This window comes from Lutjanus erythropterus, chromosome 11, assembly GCF_056507025.1.
Source record: "Lutjanus erythropterus isolate fLutEry1 chromosome 11, fLutEry1.hap2, whole genome shotgun sequence".
NCBI classification, from domain to species: domain Eukaryota; kingdom Metazoa; phylum Chordata; class Actinopteri; order Lutjaniformes; family Lutjanidae; genus Lutjanus; species Lutjanus erythropterus.
The window spans coordinates 40,899,889-40,922,396 of NC_139327.1; the positions used below are offsets into that span (position 1 = coordinate 40,899,889).

General features: G+C 40.2%; 1 protein-coding gene across 1 annotated transcript; it reads left to right on the forward strand.

The window, feature by feature from the left end:
- On the forward strand, positions 1-17,899 carry rhogb (ras homolog family member Gb). The gene is made up of 5 exons (XM_084730185.1): positions 1-100; positions 13,728-13,836; positions 15,069-15,228; positions 16,653-16,823; positions 17,407-17,899. Exons 3-5 carry the CDS (start codon positions 15,100-15,102, stop codon positions 17,680-17,682), a joined length of 576 nt encoding a protein of 191 aa, XP_084586311.1. The 5' UTR covers positions 1-100; positions 13,728-13,836; positions 15,069-15,099; the 3' UTR covers positions 17,683-17,899.
- The last annotated feature ends 4,609 nt before the right edge of the window (positions 17,900-22,508 follow it).

The following is a 22,508-nucleotide window of genomic DNA, read 5'->3' on the forward strand; positions in this document are numbered from 1 at the left end:
CACACACACTCACACACTCACGCACACACACTGACACACACACCCACAGCGGAGCGGGACTGAGCGGAGCTGTGCGCCCAGAGAGGAGGACTGATGACCGGTGAGTGTGTGCTCTTCATCCCGCTGAAGCTCCGGACCAGCTGAGAGAGAGAGAGGGAGAGAGAGAGAGAGAGAGAGAGAGAGAGGGAGAGAGAGAGAGAGAGAGAGAGAGAGAGAGAGAGAGAGAGAGAGAGAGTGTGTGTGTGTCTGTGTCTCTTCTCTGTCCAAACTTTCAGCACGTTATTGATCTTAAATTCCAATCAGCCGATCGATCGGTCCTCTTAAGGATCAGTAACGTGATTGATTGATTGATTGATTATTGACGCTGCTGTAAGAAACTAGAGTGCGACCACTCCCAGTGTGTGTGTGTGTGTGTGTGTGTGTGTGTGTGTGTGTGTGTGTGTGTGTGTGCGTGTGTGTGCGTGTTGCTGTCAGTCTCTTCTTATTTAAACTTTTATATAAATGAACAACACTTTAATGTCACAGAAACACAGTAGAATCATGAAGTGTAACAGTATCTGTACAACTACAATAATACTGAGTGTTGCTAGAGGTATTCAGATACTTTACTACAGTAAAAGTACTAGGACTACACAGTAACACAGTAAAAAATACTCTGTTACAAGTAAAAGTCCTGCACTGAACATGTTTAAGTATGTCAGTATTTATCAGGAAAGTGTAGGGGAGACCTGGGGCAAATGTAACTGTTAGCTTGTGTTAACAAACACTTTTGTTAACTACTGTTAATGAACACTACAGTTTAATTAAGGTTTTTGGGAAGTTAGGAATCTTTTGTAATACACTTTTACTATCTTATGACAAACTAATTTTAAAAATATATTATGCCTAACAAAACCAAAACTTTACTTATATTTAAACTGAAGCATTATTAACGCGACACAGAGCTGTCCTGGTTCTGTCCACCTCTCCATCTTTGTCTGTTGTTGTTGTTGTCACCACTGCATTGCACTATGGGATATTTATGTTAGCATAATATCCCGAGCTTGCATACGGTAGTATTTCCCCAGAAACAGTTTGCACCTCGCGTCCTAGGTTTCAGACATAATTAAAAATCTCATATCCTATTTTAACGTACTAAATAAGCTGTTAGTAAGGAATTTCAGATGCAGCCGTAGGATCTGTTCATCTGCATGACTTTTTCCTAAATCAGGTCCTGACTCTGATTACCATGGTTACCAAACAGTTAAAATCGGATCTGAAGGTTAGGAAGTGTCTATAATAGGGCAGATTCTCTAGTCTTGTCGAACCAGATAAGTTGTTTATTGTTCTTACATACGTTATGTTCTTTAGCACATCAAGTAAATCACTTTGTAGACTTTGACAAAGCCTCGCAGGTCTGTGGCCAGTCACCTCCTCTGACCCTCTGGCCAGGTGGGGACTGATTATTGTTCCAATGACTCGTTATTCCAAAACCCCTAATACTCTGAAAAATATCCCATTTTGTCCAACAGCTGGTTATCCTGAAAACAAACAACCACTGCTCCAAAAATACTTGGTTAGGTTTAGGAAAAGATCGTGGTTTGGGATAAATTAAGTCATTCAACTCTCTCGTAACTCAATTAAGAGCAACAGGCTTTTGGAACAATTGCCGTTTCCTTTCAGGATAGTGGGTGTCATGTTGGACAAAGGGGTCTTTGGCCCAATGAGACGCTTTTTGGACCATTGGGGTTTCAGAATAATGGAGCATCTGAACAGTGTGTTAGGCTTAGAAACCCCGTTAGTATGAAAAAGTCCCATTTGTCCGACAACCAGTTATCCTGAAAAGAAATGCCCAGTGTTCTGAAAATACTTTGTTAGGTTTCGGAAGAGATTGTGATTTGGGTTAAAATAAGTCATTGAATTTCTCATAACTAGGAACAACAGGCTTTTGGAACAATGGCCGTTTGCTTTCGGGATAGCAGGCTGTCGTTTCCGTCAAAAGGGTTTTCAGTTCAATGGAACATTCAAAATAACAGGCGATCTGAACAATTGGTTTAAGTTTAGAAACCTCAATAGTCAGAACAATGTCCCATTTGTCCGACAACCAGTTATTCTGAAAACAAATCGATTGTTTGGTTTGTAAAATGTGACGCCTTCACAATGTTTACAAACACGATTATTAGAATCATTCAACTCTCTTCTAATAATAACTGCGTGGATGTTATAGGAATTTGCTGCGTGATCATGTTGGCAAGAAAAAATAACCAGATTGACTAATGGTGTCCTCGTCACGCTGGACAAGATGACATCACACAGACCGTCAGCAGTCACACGCGCTCAGATGTGAATCAGAAACAAGCTGGACAGTTTCAGGCTTCCCAGAATGAAACAGGAAGTCAGAGTCTGAGAGATGTTAGAGACCGCCAAGTTAGTGCTGGTGTGGTGAATCATTCAGCTGTCATAAACTGTAAATACACACGAGTCATATGTGTGTATTTACAGTTTTTACACCCGTATGGTTTAGTCTCAGTTTGGTATTTCAGTCTAACAGTCTTGGTTGTTTCAGTCCACAGTTGGTCTAATATTCTTGGTTGTTTTACTCCAGGTTTCGTCCAGTATTCCTGAATGTTTTTGTCCGGGTTCGGTCCAGTATTCTTCGATGTTTTAGTCCGGGTTCAGTCTCATATCTGATTGTCATAGTCCCAGCCTGGTCCTATATTTTCTAATATTTCAGTCCCTGTTTTTACTGTGGCTTGGTCAGATATTCTTTAGTGTGTTAGTCAGAGGTTGCGCTAGACTTTTTCATTGGGTCATAAAAATCCCGTCATAATCTATTTTTTACCCGTCACTTTAATTTTTAAAATGATAATAATGACATATTCAATAGCATTCAGTCCGAACAAGTCGAACAGAGAATCCACACCGTACCTCTTTTATCAACGCCGTCATCGTTATTGGGCTTTTTGAAGAAACTTCAGCTGCTGTGACACGAGGTGCGTTCGAGATGATCCAGGTCTGCGCAGAATCGATCTGCGGCGGTCGGCGCACAATGCATGCTGGTTAGATTTGTGTCCGACTTGATCCCAACTTGCTCTGACGTCATGCACACGTGGGCAACGATGACCTCATGGGATCGAGGCGCCGCAGTTTGTAGAGCCAGGCGCCGCAGCTGCTCTCCACCGACTGCAAACACCTGACTGTCACCTGATCGATGAGCTGGCAGGCTCTGATTGGCTCTAACTTTGACAACAAACACCACGTGTTGTATAAAATAGTAATTTTCTGTGTAACTGTAATATTTAATGACATATCGATCTTCTGTTGTCTGATGAATAATCAGATATTTAGTGTCTGATAATAATAAAGGTTCTATATGACTGATCAAAAGAACAGTTTGGTTCTTTACAAGGCAGATAAAAGAACCGATGAGTCAAAAGGAGGATCTCTTCTATTTTAACTTCAATCAACGATCAAGAACGCACTTTATTTCTTCAGCTGTGATCAATGACCTGCAGACTACAGGTGACCTGCAGGTGATCTGACAGGATGTTCGTGTCTCTTCCTCTAGTCTCTCTGAAGTCTGTTGAAAACTGTCCGACTGGACTGCAGACTTTTGTCTCCACCTCCTGCTGCGTCCTCCTGATCTCGTCTCTCCAGGCGAGGCGCACTTCATCTCGAACGTCTATTTTTCCGAGTGAAGCCAACGAGGTCAAGCCAAGAGAGACAATAACTAATTAATCTGCTCACTCGCCACCAAGTGGTCAGGGGTGTGAATTGCAACCTGTCAAAATGACAGATGACCTTCAGATTTTTCCGTCACCGTTTAAAAAAAACGGTCAACGATGGAAAATATTCGATTAACGCGACCCCCGGTGTTAGTTCAGGTTCGGTCCAGTATTCTTGGATGTTTTCGCCCTGGTTCAGTCACATATCTCGTATTTTCTGGTATATCAGTCCCTGTTTTTTGTGATGATTTGGTCGAATGTTCTTGGTTGATTTAACCCCGGTTTTACCCCCGTTGGCCATAATGTATGATTTTCTGGTATTCATTGGTGTTTAAGACCAGGACTATATTTGTGGTGTCCTCGTACAACAGACACCTGCCAGCTGATGTCACACCAGGATTTCTGTTATAAATGTCTCAATCTTAATGACAACACAATTCAGCTTGTTAAAGGAGAATTCCACCCATTCCTTTAGGTCACATACTTTATTTCTGCTGGTCAGATTGTCTTCGTAAACAGTTTCCTTCACACAAGCTGCTGCTGGATGAACAGAGCGACGGACAAACCCTTCCTGTTTCGGTTTCAACACAGACCACAGTTCCTCTTTGGCCTGTGGCGTCTGACTGTTGGTGTTAGGAAACGCTGCGTTCAGGCGTTACATGTGCAGGACTTGGCCTCTGTCAGACTCTGTCAGCTGGAGTGTGTCAGTCATAATAAAACTCGATCTAAACTGAGATTTGGGAACATGTCATCACTAAAATATCAATGATGATCAAACAACAAATAAAACCTCCAGGTTAATTTGGAAAAGCTGAACGTTGTGACCAAACTGTCTGTTGTAATCATCCATTACAGTTTACACTTCCTGTTTCAACTTTGACCCTCTGTTATTACTGTAGTTGTGTAGTCTTCTTGTGCTGTGACAGTTTATTACAGATAGTTCAGGTGTTAGATTATTTTTGACCTTTAATCAAAGCGGTTTAGATCATTTAGATGAACTGCTGCTGCGCAGTTTGTTAAAAAAGTCATATTGTGATTATCTTGACTGAAATTGATGATCAGTTTTGCAGTTTTCACACTGACTGAAAAAAAAATACTAAAACTGTGATGATGTGATGTTTATTGAGGTCTGAACCAAACAAAAATGTTTTTAGTTCAGGTCGTCTCTGCGGCTCTACAGGACCAGATTATGATGCTGTTTCCTCACATTTTTTTTCTTTTTGATTGTGACTTGGTTCTGGTTCTGGTTCTGTGGTTTGGCCATATTGATTTTCTTGCCCTACTTAACATGAACCACATCAGCTTACTAACGTGCTGCGTGTTTGATTCTCTAGTGCAGAATTTCCTGAAGTTTGGGTTTTGACACAAAACAGTTCACAGACCCATTTTAATTTGGGTCAACGATGCTGCTTCCTACAGTAAATCGAAGAAGAGCTTCCTTTTTGCTCTTTTTGAAAAATAAGTCAGTTGTGTGTTTGTTTCGTGTGTCTCTGAGTGTTGCTAGCTCGTGACTGATGTTTCAACATTCGGTCCGCGACTCGTGGGTTCGTTGAGCTGAAAAGGTTTGGGAGCTGGTGCTCTGGTGTTTCTCAGCAGGGTGGTACCCAACCCCCGGAAGAAAGGGTGGCAGTGAGGTGTTTTGGGGAGACGTTTGTTTAAGGCAATTTTACACCAAAGATTTCTACAACAAGACAAGTTGAAACTTGCAAAAAGTATGTGGGCTCAAACACTGTAAAACCTGCCAGTTTGCAGTAATGTGTCTGGAGGAGATGATGTATTGTTCCCATAGCAACGACTCTTTACTTCAGTGTTTCTGTAGGGCAGCTCCATGCTGCCTTCAAGGAAACCAGACGTCATCTACATATCAGCATCATCTATAAAACTGATTGTGTCAACTCAGGGTGACATTTCTCTGTTCAGCTGAGGTCTGAACTGAAGCGTGACGTTCACTTGTTCACTGATGGGAGTGAGACGGATGTCAGACGCCCATATATTTCCACATTTTAACAGCCGGGCGGGTCAAGTGACAAAGCAGAAAGTTATTAATAACTTGCAGATACATTGTGTGTGATAGTCCACCTTCTCTTCCTCTTTGTGTCTCTCACGCACACATGCTGGCTGCATCAGAGCTGTGCGTCCCCACATTGTGTCGCTCGTGCTGCCTGTGTTTTGTCCATCTGTGTCCAGCTCGTGCTGAAGCTGCTCCATCTCTGTGAGGCGGTGGTTGTTCTCACAGACCGAGGCAGCCGAGGAGAAACAGGTCCGAAGCACAAGTGTCTGGAGAAGCAGGTGGACGTGGACCCACCTCAGCGGCAGCAACTTCAGTGTGAGCTCGACACAGACCAACAAAATATCAGCAACACGAGCAACACAAAGGCAGCTGGAGTGGAAAATATACATTACACATATATGCATATATATATATGTGTGTGTGTGTGTGTGTGTGTGTGTGTGTGTGTAGCATGTAATATGCATTGCATATACTGTAATGCAGTGTTTCCTCTAGGATTTTTTTCAGCAGCGGGGGGGGGGGGCGTTACGTTTCTCTTCTTAGAGAAATATTTCAATAAACTCATCTGAAAAATGCAGTCAGTTGTTACATAATGGTGTGTAGATATTAACGTTAGCCTAATACTATCAGTTTACTCACGTTAGCGACACTGAGTTGGCACCGGGCCAAATGAACTTAAACTACCGATAAGTTACGTAACGTTAGCTGGTCATCAACATGTTGTGAACGTCTGTTTAACTTGTAAAATCTATGTCGAGTTGTCTCAAGCTAATAACTTACGTCTGCCTCTTCTCCGGCCGGTAACTCGCTGCTTTATTGTTTATTTGCAATTCGGGAATTCGCTCCTCTGACTCCGCCCTGTCGCCTAGGTGCTTGACGTGCTTGACGACCGCGCCCCCCAAACAACGCTAGCATCATGCAAATGAGCACGCGCAAGTATATTTCCATACTGAGCAAGATAGTTATCTGCAGTTTACCTTAGTGCTCGCAAGTAACCGACAGGAGTCTGTTCTGAAGGTGGAGAGATGCGGCGGTGGTGTGTTTGCGTCAACAATAAAAAAAAAAAAAGAAATTTGAAGGAGTGGCGGCTAGGATTTAGGAGTGGCGGGCCGCCACTCCTAAATGAATGTAGAGGAAACACTGCTGTAATGTTTTGTACACAGACACACGTTCAACAACCTGCAGTGATGAAACAGACAGAGACCCACCAGGCGCAGGACTCACACCGACCTTCTAAAGCATTCAGCTGATTTCCTTCAAACTTTGAGATAAACGGGCCTCTAACGCAGGACGGCCGACAGATCTTCTGTTTTTGTTTTTTTTCCGCAGTCTTTTTTTGGCACACTGCTGTTTTTTACAGTTAACAAGAAAACTTTGGCATCAAGAATGAGACTTAATAATAAAGCTTGAATGTCACATTTATAACTTGTGTTTGTTTAACAGTCATAAATATTAATTATTAAATACATTTTAAAGCTACAATACAGAATAACACTGAAACAATATTCAGGGACATTTTATGTGATGTGGTCCTGTGGAGGATCGGTAAGGGGCTGCTGGAACCACTGGATTAGACCAGTGTTCTCTGGTGGTTCTGTCTCAGTTTGGTCCGGTGTTCTCTGGTGGTTCTGTCTCAGTTTGGTCCGGTGTTCTCTGGTGGTTCTGTCTCAGTTTGGTCCGGTCTTCTCTCCGTGGTTTGGTTTACTATTCTGTGATGTTTTAGCCTGGTTTTGGTCCAGTATTCTCCCTGTTTGAACGCCTGAGTTTCACTCCATGTTCACTTGGTATATTTTCATATATTCTGTCCACCAGCTGGCTGAAGTTGAACATGTACACCCCCCCCCCCCCCCCCCCCCTTTTTTTGCTCTTTAAAACAATTAATAATTGGCTCATTTTGCAGAGCAGGTGTCTCTTCTTTCACATTGTGTTTTTTTCTGATTACTTAGTTTGGGTAAACCTCACAGCTCCAGTTTTAGAGATTTCTCCTGTCAGAGCTTCAGCTGCAGGACGACTCGGTTCCTCTGTGGCTCAGGAGACGCCTCCTAAACCAGCTAAATTAAATCAAAATACAGAAAAGGAACACAGCTGACAAGACGAAACTAAAGCTGCCTGTTAGTTCCTGAAACACCGAAATACTGGACCAGTAAAACCACAAAGGAGACGACGGGCTGTCTGTCTGCCTCGACCTCTGGAAGCTGTCGTCCCGTTTTATCTGCAGTCTTTTTGCACGCTGTTGTCTCGTGTCGATGGAGCAACTGAACTCCACAGCTGCTCATGACCGGATGTTTGGGTTACGAGTCGATACCAATACTATTGATTTCCACGATTCTCAATATCTAAATGGATCCCGCAGGAATAAATTCAGTTGTTGCTGTTTTCCACAAATCAGTGTCAGGACAGCAGGTTGTCTGGAGAGGGACGCAAAACTGATTTGTGCTCAGATATTAAATCTGTTGTAGGGTTGCAAATTGTACAAACTTACCTTACTTGATTGTTGGTAAAATTAACTATCAATCAATGAATTAGTCATTAAAAAAAAAATAATATCAACAATATCAAATGTGTTTTTCCCTCTCAGTCAGAGCATGTTGCATATATTTAACACATGGACTCATATATCAGATAAACATGCAGAGCGTCTTCGTAATAATTATAATAATCTCTGTTATATATCAGATCTTTATTTAATAGTAGATCCATCAAATTCTATTCAATTGATCAAATTCTTAATGAGTGATTAATCAGTCACTGATTAACTGTTATTTTACTTTTCCTCTTTTTCCTTCTTATTTTAACAGTTAAACTTTACTGTATTATCCACAGCTGAAGATTAAATCAGTGTCGTGGAGCTTTGAGCAGCGATCAGCTGAGCTGCCAGGACGTGTTCGACTGACAGGGAGACAGAGAGGAAGGACGAATGTTGTCTCGATGTCTTTGTCTCTTTACCTGCCTGTTGTAACCTGTGGTGTTTTCTGGAGACTAAATGTGAACCCACCCGTCCCACGTGTTACCTGGATCGATCAGCGCATCACTATTTATTCTTTTGGACGTGTAGTCGTCGTTGTTCAGTGCTGGTTGGTGTTCTTGTTCTTCTTCTCTGGTGTTTAACAGCAGACTGCAGCGCCTGTAAGTGTTTATGTCCAGAAGAGTTACATCTCCAGTAGCTATGGCACTGTCAAAAAAAAAAAACAGAGCATCGTCACGTTCAAGTACAGAAAACAGCATAAAAAATGTAACGAGACAAAAACGGTGCAAAACATGTAAGAAGATGAGAACGAAGGTGAATACAACAGAACGAGACGAAAACGAGGTAACAAGACATCATATGAAAAAAGTATAACGAAGCAAACAAGACAAAAATGACGTAAAGGACATATGAAGCCGAGGACGACGTAACAAGAGGACAGAGAGAGACAGAGACTCTCTGCTGGAGAAAAGCTGAGGTTCAGTTAGTTTAACACAGAAACAGTCAGTAGAAAAGTCCTTCAGAGGACAGTTTCTTACTTTTCAGTCCCTACAAGAAGTTGCAATCTCAACAGTCCATACAAATTCAACCAAACCCTGTGAATTCTGCCAAACCTTCCAATTTTGTCTGATCGTCATTTTGTCCAACTTTTCTGTAAACGTGACCCGTCATGGTTCTGACAGGTTCCAGCAGTCAGTCCCGTCATGGCAGCTGATCATTATTTATCAAAAATCTCATCGGGTTAATATTTTGTAAAAGCACCATAATATTTTGTGAAAGTCGTTCCTACAATATTGTTGCAGTATCGAGGTGTTTGGTCACAAATACTTTGATTTTTTAATAATTTTATCTCCTCAGCTGCTTCCATCCTTTGGAGAATAAAACATGTCGTCCTTCATGATCAATAATTCAGACGCAGCTGTTTGTGCAGCTGAGAAACGTCTATTTGTGTATTTGCTTTTTAACGTTTTCCATCTTTCACATTATGTGAAACTGTGAAGGCAACAGAAGCTGAGGCTCTCTGATTGGATGTTTCAGGCAGCAATGCTCTCTGGGATTCGTAGTTGACTTGTAGGTTTGAATTTTTTCAGCTCAGCGTCACACGGCTGAAAATCCCCCTGTGAATATTTTCATACCTCAAACTTAAATATAACTCATTATGCTAATAACTAACTGGCATTAAAGTAAACCCAATTCACAGTTTAAACACACACACACACACACACACACACACAGAGGAAAGCTGCTCTGACACACTGAGTGTGTGTTCAGTCCTGCTGCAGGTCACTCATGTCGATTCTTCTTCCTCTTTTCTCTCAGCGTGACGTTTGAGCTGAGGAACCCGGTGCAGGAAGCAGTTTTTATTCCTCTCCTAACATCAGTTTTGGTGCTTTAAAAGCGGCGGGACGTGTCCTGTCTTTGTATCTGTAGAGAGAAGTTTATGGTTTTCCCATCGACTTCAACACAATCACAGTTTTATCACAGCGGCATCTAGTGGACATCAGAGGAACTGCAGCTGAGAGCCAGTTCACACCAGGTATAAACGTATAAACGGCGCTGACGTCAAACTCGGTGTGAAGCTCAGACGTTTGACAAATCATTATAATTTCACTGCTCACTGATTGGTCAGCATCTGAAAACACAATGACTGAGGAAATGTGGAGGGAGAGTCAAGATAAAACTACAGATTTGATAACGCATTAGCTACTGTGAGACAATAGCTCATGTTAGCATTCATACTCTTCCTAGCTAATGTTACTAACATGTCAGATCAGACTGTTATTTTGTTCTAAACTAACATACTGCTAATTCTGTTTTAGCCGATTAGCTGAGATACTTGGGCAGCTAATGCTAACATTAGCCTACATTAGCTTGATTACACCCTGTATGTTTTACTTCCAGACTTCAATAAATCAAGATAAAACTACATATTTGATAGCATATTAGCTACCATGAGACATTAGTTAGTGTTAGCATTCAATGCCTAGCTAACATTACCATTTGATAGTGTTACATGAAAAAACAGGCAAGACGTAAAAAATAATGGTGAAATATCAGTGTGTTCAGCAGAATTTACACTCAGATTATTAAAGAAGACGACGTTGATGATAAACATGTCAAATTTTCCAAATACAGTAAACACCAGCTAATATACGCCGCTTCTGTGTTACCTGTGGAGAAATTCTCCAGACTCCATAAAAAAATCACCCAATTTTGAGAGTTTCTGAGTGAAGAGGAGCTTTATAAAGTTTATGAAACTCTGTCAACAATAAATTCTTAATTATTCTGGCATTCTTATAAATTCTGCTAATGTTCTACATGAAGTTATTTGTTTGTTTGCGTATAAACATGGTGTCTGTCTGTCTCAGTGTGTTGGCGGTGACTGTTTGAGCGCCGGTTAAAAACACGTTTGGTCAGAAATGACAGAGTGGACGATGAGACAAGTGTGAAGGTGTGATGTCTTGGTCCTACATTAATTAATAAATAATCAGGCTGCAGGACGTCTGTTTGAAGACATCTCAGCTCAGAGTTGCTGCAGGTTGCTGATTTATTTCAACATGAAACCACAATGACATTTTTCTACTGAAGCTTCCTTTTTTTCCAACATCTGAGTTACAAAAGGTCGACGTTACAACACTTGAAACGTTTGTTTCAGTGTCTCTGCAGCTCATCATGTTAACACAACCCGTTTTTAATCAATACCACAGTACAGCACCAAATGTGGATTCATCCGCTGCTGAAAGTAGTCCCCATCAAAATGCACCATTTCTTCCTGTTTGAGTAACTGTATCTCTTTGAGGAGTTTTTGAAGTTCCACCAATAAGGATTCATATAAACCTGATTACAATATTGTGCCAAAAGTTTAAACTAACTTAAAATTAAGAAGGACTAAATCTTTCTTTAAACCTCATGACTGAGGAAAATAATTAGTTTCCTCAAAGAAAGTTAAAGGACAAACTGAACCCAGCAGAGTTTTATGTTGCAGCGATAATTCAGCCAACTAACAACTGGGAATCTAATCATGAGCTAACTAACTTTTTAGCTACGTAGCAAACAATGCAGCATTTTGTTAACTTTTTAGCTAGCTAACAAACAATATATATTTCAACTTTCAACTAGCTAACAAACAATTTTGTTAACTTTTTTAGCTAGCTAACAAACAATGTAACAGTTTATTCATATATCAGCAAACACTATAATGTTTTCTTTTTTACTTTTAGGCTAGGTAACAAACAGCTTAAAACTGTGCTAACATTTTAGCAATCTAGCAAACAGCTAATCTTTTGTTTTACTTTTAAGCTATTTAGCAAACAACATAATGTTTTGCTAGCTAGCTAGCAAGCAAACAATATAATCTTTAGCATTTTAGCTAGCTAGCACACAGTGTAACAATTTGTTAACTCTTAGCTAGCTAGCAAACAATGCAACATTTTATTAATAGAAAACAATTTATTTTAATTTGTGTGATTGTCTGATTGAACTCTTAAATCTGACTTCACATCAGTAAACTTGGAATAAATAAAATGTGTAGCAGAGCTCAGCTTAATTTAAAATCTGGATTTAGTCATTTTAAAATGAGCTCTGCTGAACTCTAAGGACAAGTAAACTTGGATAAAAGGAGTCACAGACGAACAGCTGAGACAAACCGTCAGTGAAGCTCTGCTGTAAAGGTCAGAGGTCACAGTCTGTCAACAACATGAGGCAGAGAAGAAAAAGCAGAAGTGTGAGATCAGAGGTGAAAACTTCCAGCAGAGTGAGATCAGCCGACCTCCGCCCAGAGACACAGAGAGAGGAGGGCGGGGTCAGTGTCCCCAGAGGCTGGGCTGAGACACTTTCTCTGTCCACACATCTGGACGGAGACGCTGCACACTCACTCCTTCACTCTTAGCACACAGAGATACTGAAAAATACCAGCAGAAATACCAGTAAATACAAAGAAATACTAATATCTGATCACTTTTCATGTGGTCATCGTCACTGTTCTGTGTGTTTACGGCTCAAACTGTTTCTCTGACAGAAAAACACTGAAACTTTAACAAACAGAACCGACGCCGACGTTCAGGATCAATCAGGGTTACAGACGGGAAACTGATCATCGGTAAAATTAACCATCAATTTATCTTAAAAACTTTCCATTTATCAAACAAACCCTCAATCAGAGTTTTATTTCCACAGGAACATGTTCCACGTTCTGTGACAGCGTTACATACACCACTACAGCTGCTAACTGGAACCATATAGGGTTCTTCAGCTTGTCCCCAAAGGAGAACCATTTTGGTTCCTATTAGAACTTTTTAGAAAAGTTCACTTGGAACCCTTTCAAAGAGTTCTACTTAGAACCCAACATGGGTTATATCTAGAATCATCTGGATGAGGTTCTATCCAGAACCGGTCTACCTTTATAAGGGTACAAGAATGTAACCGGGGGTTCCACCGAGAACCTTTTTAACATGAACTATATTTAAACTCTTGTTAGACACAAAGAGACTCTGAGTGTTTTGTTCCTCTGTGACGTAAATGTAAATAAAGTTTTGACTGTGTGTGTGTGTGTGTGTGTGAGTGTGTGTGTGTGTGTGAGTGTGTGTGTGTGAGTGTGTGTGTGTGTGTGTGTGTGTGTGTGTGTGTGCGTGCATGTGCGTGAGTGTGTGTGTGTGTGTGTGTGTGTGCGTGTGTGTGTGTGTGTGCGTGCGCGTGCACGTGCGTGTGTGTGTGTGTGTGTGTGTGTGTGTGTGTGAGTGTGTGTGTGTGTGTGAGTGTGTGTGTGTGAGTGTGTGTGTGTGTGTGTGTGTGTGTGTGTGTGTGTGTGTGTGTGTGCGTGCGCGTGCACGTGCGTGTGTGTGTGTGTGTGTGTGTGTGCGTGTGCGTGTGTGTGTGTGTGTGTGTGATAACATCTCTGTTTTGTTTGGAGACCGTTTCCTTCTGCAGAGATCATTTCCATAAACACAAATACTGATAGAGGACAAACTTTTCCCCCCCGTCCCTCCCGTCCCTCCCGTCCCTCCCGTCCCTCCCGTCCCCACCGTCCCTGTCCCCGCCTCCCCCGCAGACAGACGATGGGACATCACGTGTCTCTGAACAAACTGTTTTAACTGAAGGAAGCTGAAGTTTGTGTGACGGCGGCAGCAGGACGAGTGAACCAATCAGAGTGTCTGCAGGTGAACGCACAGGTGACACACGTCTTTCACCGCCGTGATTTGAGGATTATTTTGACCTAAAATGTTTGATTTCACAGCAGCTTTTGTAAAAAAATATGTGATGATTGTTCTAATTTTTATATTTATTTATTTATTATTTATTTTATTGGTGCAAAAACAAAACAATACAAAAAAAAAAAAAAACTCAGATTAGGAAAACAAAACAATTAGGAAAGAAACAAAATAAACCAGGACAGACAAACACAAACAACCAAACAAAAAACAAACAAAACAAAAACAAATAAACAAAATGTAAATGTACCAATAAAAAAAATGTATAAATGAATAATGATGTGCAAAACAGATAAATATTCATAATAAATCAATGATACTAACATTGTTACTTTTTGTATTGAATGTTAAATTATATAACAATAAATAATAATCAAATATTTTTCAGGCTTTTTTTTAAATGAACATTACAGGAGGAAGTAAAAACAAAAGTTTGTTTTTTGTATAATTCATTAAAAAGTTCAGTTTATAGTGATTCATAATAACTTTATTTCATCCATTTAATGTAATTGAATCTGTAACTCATATATACTATAAGTTTATTTGAATTGACTGATTAGACACAATAAGTTTATTAACTATAAATCAAAATATAAATCAAACTGCAGCAGCAACAAGACGCTGCACTGTAAAAACTGAAAGGTTGAGAAAAGTCAAAATTTCAAGACGTCATGATTTTTGGACCCAACTCTTAATTCTTGAGGTTTGAAAAAGTTTTACCAAATACTGATCTTTAGTTGAGATAATTTACTTTTATTCTCCAAATAAACTTAAAGCTTTGAATTTTAGAAACTCAAAACATTGTTGTTTTAAAAAGTAGAGTAAATTCATTGAAGTGAAAGTAAATGTTCAAGTTTTAATATTTTCAGTTAAAACTTTTTAATTTTTCAGGCACTTTTTGATTTTGTTCTTTTTAAAGTTTATTTCAAAACATAAGAGTTTGAGCTGGGATCAAAAATGGAATTTTAAATTGTCTCAACCTTTTTTATTTATTTATTTTTTTAACAGTGTGCATCAGCCAATCAAATACACGTAACACTGAACGCTGCTGTTTACGTCACGATGGTTCACAGAAAGATGAAGATATTTTTCCTTTTGACAAACTGACTGATCTGTGAAGTCTGTTGCTCTGTCCCTGTCTGTGTGTGTGTGTGTGTCTGTGTGTGTGTCTGTGTGTTCAGGTTGCTGAAGGCTCAGAGGTCAGAGGTCATCATGCAGAGTATAAAGTGTGTGGTTGTTGGTGACGGAGCTGTGGGGAAAACCTGCCTCCTCATCTCCTACACCACCGGAGCGTTTCCCAAAGAATACATCCCCACTGTGTTCGACAACTACAGCAGCCAGGTGTGTGTGTGTGTGTGTGTGTGTGTCAAATCAGTCGATATTAATAATTATTGATCCTGTAGGTGACTGATGACGTGTTGTGCTCTAAGGGAGAGGTGAAGGTGATAAATGAAATTGATTATCTGACGGCGGCAGATTGAACTTGAGGTCTGTGATTATTTAGAAAAGTAAACAAAAGCAGATTCTCATTTCCAGCTGACGACGGTGGATTTTGTCGCTAAAATAATGAGTCACAAACAGATTTCATGAGTGTAGCTGGCTGATGGAAGCTAATGCTAATGCTAACTTGACTTGAGTCAGCTGAGAGTCTCCAGCTGATGTTTTAATGTTTCCATCTGACACGTTTTAAAACAAGAACCCTGTGAAAGTGTTTATGTAAAGTTAGCTAACAGCTGCGTACATGATATAACATTAATGCTAACAGACTGAGGCTAAAGCTAGCTTACATCTCAGCTAACATTGGTCAGCTGGTGAAATACAGCAGGTATATCTACATGACAGATGACAGAAATACACTCATTAACGTGGGAAAAGGAAGAGCAGGGACTCGATTAGTGCAGTGGACCTTGAGACGGGTCACCCAGCCAGACCAGCTGGACCACGATCACCACAGGAAGAGAGCCGGGATTAGAGCTAAGCTAACCCGGTTTAGACCTGAGACAGTGAGCCAGAGAGAGACGCATCATCATCGACCCACTCAGATTCTTCATCAGCCCTCATCCTCCTCCTCAAACCCCCACAGAACAAATCAGACGTGCGTTCATGACTGTGACAGAATTAATTATTTTTCAACCTTTGATCATCATCAATCAACAGATTGATCTATAATGAGAATAACTGTGACAGGAAAGACTTGACAAACACACGGATGGCGCTTCAAATTCAAAAAGTGTCGGGCGACACGGACAAAATCAAATATCACTTTTTTTTTTTGTCCAAATACCTCGCTATCAATATTTCAACAATACTGTAAAGATGACTATTGATGCTTTCACAAAATAATTACAGCTGCAAATTTTGTGCATTTTCCTCAACCAATACTTAAAACTGTTAACAATCGATCAATCAGTAATAATTAATAAATTCCTCTAAAGTCGGAGTTTCCTTATTCAGCAACTCTTGCTGACACGATTGATTAATTATCTAATAATGCATTGTTAATTGGTGAAATATTTAATGTTGATCAATCATTAACATCCCTAATTAACACAACCAGATTTTTGATCAATAATCATCAGTAATGTGGATATAAATAATAGAAGAGTCTGTAAGTTCAGAAAACTTTACTGTAAAACTGTAAATAACAGTAAATCACATTTCACAGTTTAACAATCAATCATGATACAGTATCAGTATTGATTTAACACACTGATACTCATGATAATATTAATATTTGATATTGTGTGTACCTGCGGTGCGTTCAGGTGACGGTGGACGGCAGGACCATCAGTCTGAACCTGTGGGACACGGCGGGTCAGGAGGAGTACGACCGGCTGAGGACGCTGTCCTACCCGCAGACCAACGTCTTCATCATCTGCTTCTCCATCTCAAGCCCCGCCTCCTACGAGAACGTCAAACACAAGTGGCACCCTGAGGTCAGAGGTCAAAATCTACCCGGCAACAACCGCAGTTCACAGTGACAGATTAAAGGATATAAATATTTTAACACGTTTGTGAAGGACTGTGATGTTTGTGCAGCGAACGTCCGTGTTCTCTACATGTTTTTTCAAGTGTTTCCTGTAACAATTAATTTCGTTATCAGTTAATCTGTTGATTAGTTTCTCCATGAATCAGTTAATTAATCCTGTCACATCTTGTTAGTTAGTGGTTGAAAAACGTGCAGCACAGACAGACGCTGTCAGTTGTCTGTTGCTCCTGTCAGCACTTTATAGAAACATGATGCACACATCAAATTCAGACTTAATATTTACAAAAAACTATAAAGTTGATCAGTTTGAACATTAAATATTGTCTTTAACTGAATGTAAATCATCACATTCTGGTTTTTATTATTATTATTTTCTCTGTTTATTACTTACAGGAAACATTTTTACAAAAAATAAAACTCATTTGGGTTCATTGATCAGTTTTGCAGATTGAATGAAATAACTCAATGAAAATTTTCACAAAATATCAAACTTGTGTTTTAACCTGGATTATTCTGATCGTCATCTTCAGGTGTCTCATCATTGTCCCGGCGTTCCCATCCTCCTGGTCGGCACGAAGAGCGACCTCCGGAACGACGCCGAGACTCAGAGGAAGCTGAAGGAGCAGAACCAGACGCCCGTCACCAACCAGCATGGCAACGCCCTCGCCCGCCAGATCCACGCCGTCCGCTACCTGGAGTGTTCGGCGCTCAACCAGGACGGCATAAAGGACGTGTTCGCCGAGGCCGTGAGGGCCTTTCTCAACCCGCAGCCCACCGTCAGCAAGAGACCCTGCGTCCTGCTGTAGGACCGAGCCGGGACCGGCACGCCGGGACTGCGATGCTGGGACCGCCACGCCGGGACCGCCGACTGCCTGAGAGACTGTTTGTGTTTCTATGTTTGTTAGAGTTTTGTGTTCTGGGCTCAATGTTTGGATTATCGGGGGTTCAAACATCATCTTATAGCGTTTCTAAAGATAATTATAATAATAATAATAATTAAAATCAAAGTAAAGTCCAGCGTCATCTGTGGTTTTATGAGTGCAGCTCTGCTCTGACCTGTACAGGACGGTTCATTTATTGGGATTGTTCTGTGCACCTGATGGGTAAACTGGGAGTGGATTTGTTTCCGGACCGATGGAACCTTTTTGTTGGGATCGTGTCTAGAAGGGATCCCTGGGTTTGCAAGATTTGTACACGCTGTTTCTTCACCGTTCCACAAACTACAGATGTTTAATAAAATGACTGCCGGTTGAGATCTGCTCTCAGACAGAAAAACATCTGGTTAAAGTTGGACAAAGATCTTAGTTTGTGTTAAAATGATCACTCTGAGATCTTTCCCGGGTCTGGGGTTCCCTTCTACACTCGACTGAGCCGACGCAGCAACAACCGTTTTTAAAACGTGAGTCCATATAAAAACCTACACAAATCTCCCAGCAGTGTGCGTTGATGGGATACACAGTTAACAATCTCCAGCTGTTGTTGCTAATTTGAAGAACTCACTATCCTTCCTGTGTGATCCCCCAAAGCACTGTGGGAGCTGTAGTTCCAACCCACAGAGAATTATCCACCAAGCAGAAGCGTGACAAACAACAACAGAAGGTTTGATAAAAGACAGTAACTTTTTGTGTTGCACTCTTTTTTTCAACAGTGACTAGTTTACACCGGTGCGGTTGCCATGACAACTGAAACAGAAATGTTCTGGTGAGGATAAAAGATGCAAACAGGTTTTTTTTTTCTGATGAATTTGCATCAGTGTGAAGACGGGCGGGTCAGACAGGAAGTGGCTCTGGTGGAGTCGAAGTGATGTGAACAGAAAACAGGAAGTTAAAATAAATGTTAGTGACACTCAGACACAGAGTTCACACCTACATTAAAATTTCATCTTCACCTCTGTTCACTGTCGGGTGGAAACTGGTTTGTCTCTGTAGATTTGTAGAACTGAAGTCTTCTCTGAGAAACTCAACGAGACGAGACGAATCAGTCTGACCATCCTGTAAAAAAACACGACGACACACAACAGCGTCAAAGACATCCAGCTGTAATTTAACAATAATATCAGAAACACTTTATGTTGAGATGTTTGTAATAAACATTAGTTCATTATAATAAAGAATCTATAAGATGCTTGTTAATATTAATGTGTTAATAAGACAATATAAGTGTTAATAACAGCAAAATAACATTAAAAGACATTTATGAGCAGACTTATAAGAAACTAGTTAACAGTTTATAGACCACTTAAAAATGTTAATAAAAGCCTTATGAATCCTTATAATAGTTTTTTACAAATACATTGATTGAGTTTATCTAACTTCTCTATTATGTCGTCACTTTATTGAGATTTCATATGTTATTATCAGTTATTATCAGTTATTATCAGTTATTATCAGAGGGAAAAGGCCTGGGACAAGCCGAAGAACATGTTATGGTTCCTGGTTATTTCTACCAGTGTTCTGAATGAGATGTTCTGTGTCTGTTGACGTGAGTTTTCATCTGTTCTACCGAGAAAATCTCTTTGCCTGGTTCTGGTCTGAATGGGGTTCTCAGCCTGTTAGAACTGTTGGTGTGTTGGTGTGTGTGTTGGTGTGTACGTTGGTGTGTGTGTGTGTGTGTGTGTGTGTGTGTGTGTGTGTTGGTGTGTATGTTGTTGTTGTTCAGGAAAATGAAGCAGGAGGAAGTGTGTTTAATAAATGACCTGCAGACACACAACTTCCCCAAACTATGAAAGACTCTTTATGGTGTCAGATAACAAAATAATCAAATCACGAACAGCTGATGGCGTCACTCAGAGTCTCATGTCACGACTCGCGGTCTGAAACAACACGAAAGGTTCAAAGTTTCAGTGAAACTTTCACCTCAAGTTTCATCTACAGACAGAAAGAAAACAAAGATATTTTCAATTCATTATCTCTCTGAAAAATGTTTTCATCATCATCATCTTGTCTCAACATCTCATTTAAAGAAACATTTACAGGTAAGAACAACTGCTAACATTAGCCACACTGCTAAAGAGCTAACTTTAGCCACAGAGTCACAATGCTAACATTAGCCACACAGCTAAAGAGCTAACTTTAGCCACAGAGTCACAATGCTAACATTAGCCACACAGCTAAAGAGCTAACTTTAGCCACAGAGTCACAATGCTAACATTAGCTACACAGACCAACTGCTAATGTTAGAGGTAATCCAAAAGTAACAGAAAGTAATCAAGTTACATTACTTAAATATCATTATACTTTTATTATGTTACTGACTAAATCTCTCAACAGGTAATTAGTAACTGTATCCGATTACATTTTTAACAGTAATCCTCCTCACCCTGTCTGCAGGCAGGTACGCTTCTATTTTTTCTGTTGACTGACTAATCGATTGGCTGGTGGAGGCAGGAAACTAGCTGTCGAAATGACATCACACCGATTATTAGTGTGAATATTAATGCATTAATTTTTATTTCAGTTGATTTGGGTAAAATATTCATCGGTTAACTCAGATAATAACTCCACACTGTGTGTGTGAGGCTCAGCGTGAAGAGACTGCAGTCAGATTAATGTCAGTAAAAACTGAGCAGCAGCAGAAGAAGAAGTTGTAGTTTGTGAAGTCGGTCGTGTTTTCCTGCGGAGCGTCTCCTCAGAGCCAGGAGCTGCTTCCTCTTCCTGTCCCCTTCTGTCCTCGTCCCGTCCTCATTTAAACACTTATAATAAAACCTCAAACTTTAACGCAGGAACCCTGGACGGAGTCCGACGTTCCACCGTTTTACCAAACACAAGTTCAAAACCAAACAAATGAGTGACCACATGTCAGAACCTCTCTAGCGCCCCCTGTTCAACTCATTCACCAGTTACACCACCAGCGAGGTGCCACTTCCTGTTACACGTGAAAGCTGAGATTCCAACTGTGACCCGCTCGACATTCTGCGATGAAACTCGGTGAACGAGCAGGTGAAGTGATGACGTGGTCTCTGTCTCCATCTGGTGGCTGATTGGAGGAACAACACAGGTGGAACAGCAGCATTTCTCCTTTTCTTTGGACCCTTTTTTCAGCCATTTAGGCTCCACTCACTCACCTTTACAGCAAGGAGCTCCTGTTTCAATGTTTTCAAGAGGATTATGTTATTTGCAACTTGGCAATATGGAAATAAACAGTGTTTTGAAGTCAAACTCCATCATAAACAAACAAAACCTGAGAATATCTTTACAAACTGTATCACAAATGTTGTATTTTAGAGTTTTTTCATCAGATTTGCAGTTACAGTTGTTGTCATATCTTCAGCTGTCCCATCTGAATAAATAATAATCTTAAATAAAAGTGAGCAGCAGTTTGCATAAAGGCCTGATGTTTGAGGATTCCTGATTCATTTTGAGTTATTTTAAGCATTTTTGCCAAAAATAAAGGCTGTGGTAGCAGCTGTTCTCACGTGACTCACAGACTGACTCAGTGGCTCAAAACAAGTTTCACCGAGTCGGCAGAAACACAGGAGAGGAAGTGACATCATACACACACACACACGCACGCAATGCAGAGGACAGCAGCTCGGTGTGTGTGCTGTTTGTGTGTCCAGCTGAAGTGATTTGACAGTAAAATGAGTTGAACAGCTGAGAAAAAAAAATCCTAAAAATAAACTCTTTATTAGCGACTCCCTGAACGTTAGCGTTAGCTACGCAGACCAACTGCTAATGCTAACTGCTAATAAAATGGTGGAAAAATGAATCCTATCACAATCTTGTCAGTTGAAAAATAAAAACGGACAAATGTCTGTGAGCTAATCAATAAGTTGTTTGGTTCATTAACGATCAGTAAAAGTTGATTAAAGGACTATCAAAATAAACGAGATTAATGAAATGGTGGGATAATAACAGAATCAGAACTGCAGCTCTAAGTGTGAGACAAAAAATGTCAGGATGTTGTCTTTTATTTGAAAATTGAAACCTATCAGTGAAATGTTCCGAGAAGAACCCTGAAGACGAAACAGTCTGTGTGTTTTCTGTCCCGTCAGGACGTCAAGAGTGAGACGTGTGAGTCCAGTTTAGTGTTGATGAGTAACAGGAGGACAGACGGTGTCTCACTTTCAGATTTCATCCAGAGAAAAATAAGAACAACTTCCACTGCAGCCTCAAACATCTCAAGTTAATGAAAAACTGTCAGTCAGAATCTGAAGACTTCAGGTCTGTTCAGTTTAAAGGAACAGTTCTACATTTAGTTATGAGCAGAAGTGGGAAGTAACTAAAATAAATACTTTGTTACTGTACTGATATATTTTTTTAACATGTTTTATTTTTTCTTAATTCTGACAACTTTTTACTTTTCTTCTCTACATGTGAATCTACGTTTGACTCCTCACAAGACAGTTACTTTTAATGCATCTCACTTTTTCACTTTTACTGCAGTAAACAAGTTGAATCAGTACTTGTACTTTTACTTGTACTGCAGTAAAACTGAGAGGACGTCTGTCTCCTCTGATTAAAGCTCATCTCAGGACCACAAACGAACTTTGTCTCTGCTGTAAAATGAACAATAAATAAAATATAAAGTGAAAGATGGCACTGATCCGTCCTCTGCAGTTTAAACTCTGGACAACTTTTACATTCTGAACACTTTTATTTTTAATTTTCAGTTTATATTTAAGATTCTTAAC

Coding starts and splice junctions, on each gene's coding strand:
- rhogb (XM_084730185.1), top strand. CDS start 15,100: ATGCAGAGTATAAAGTGTGTGGTTGTTGGTGACGGAGCTGTGGGGAAA. Junction 15,229..16,652: donor TCGACAACTACAGCAGCCAG/GTGTGTGTGTGT, acceptor CGGTGCGTTCAG/GTGACGGTGGACGGCAGGAC. Junction 16,824..17,406: donor AACACAAGTGGCACCCTGAG/GTCAGAGGTCAA, acceptor CGTCATCTTCAG/GTGTCTCATCATTGTCCCGG.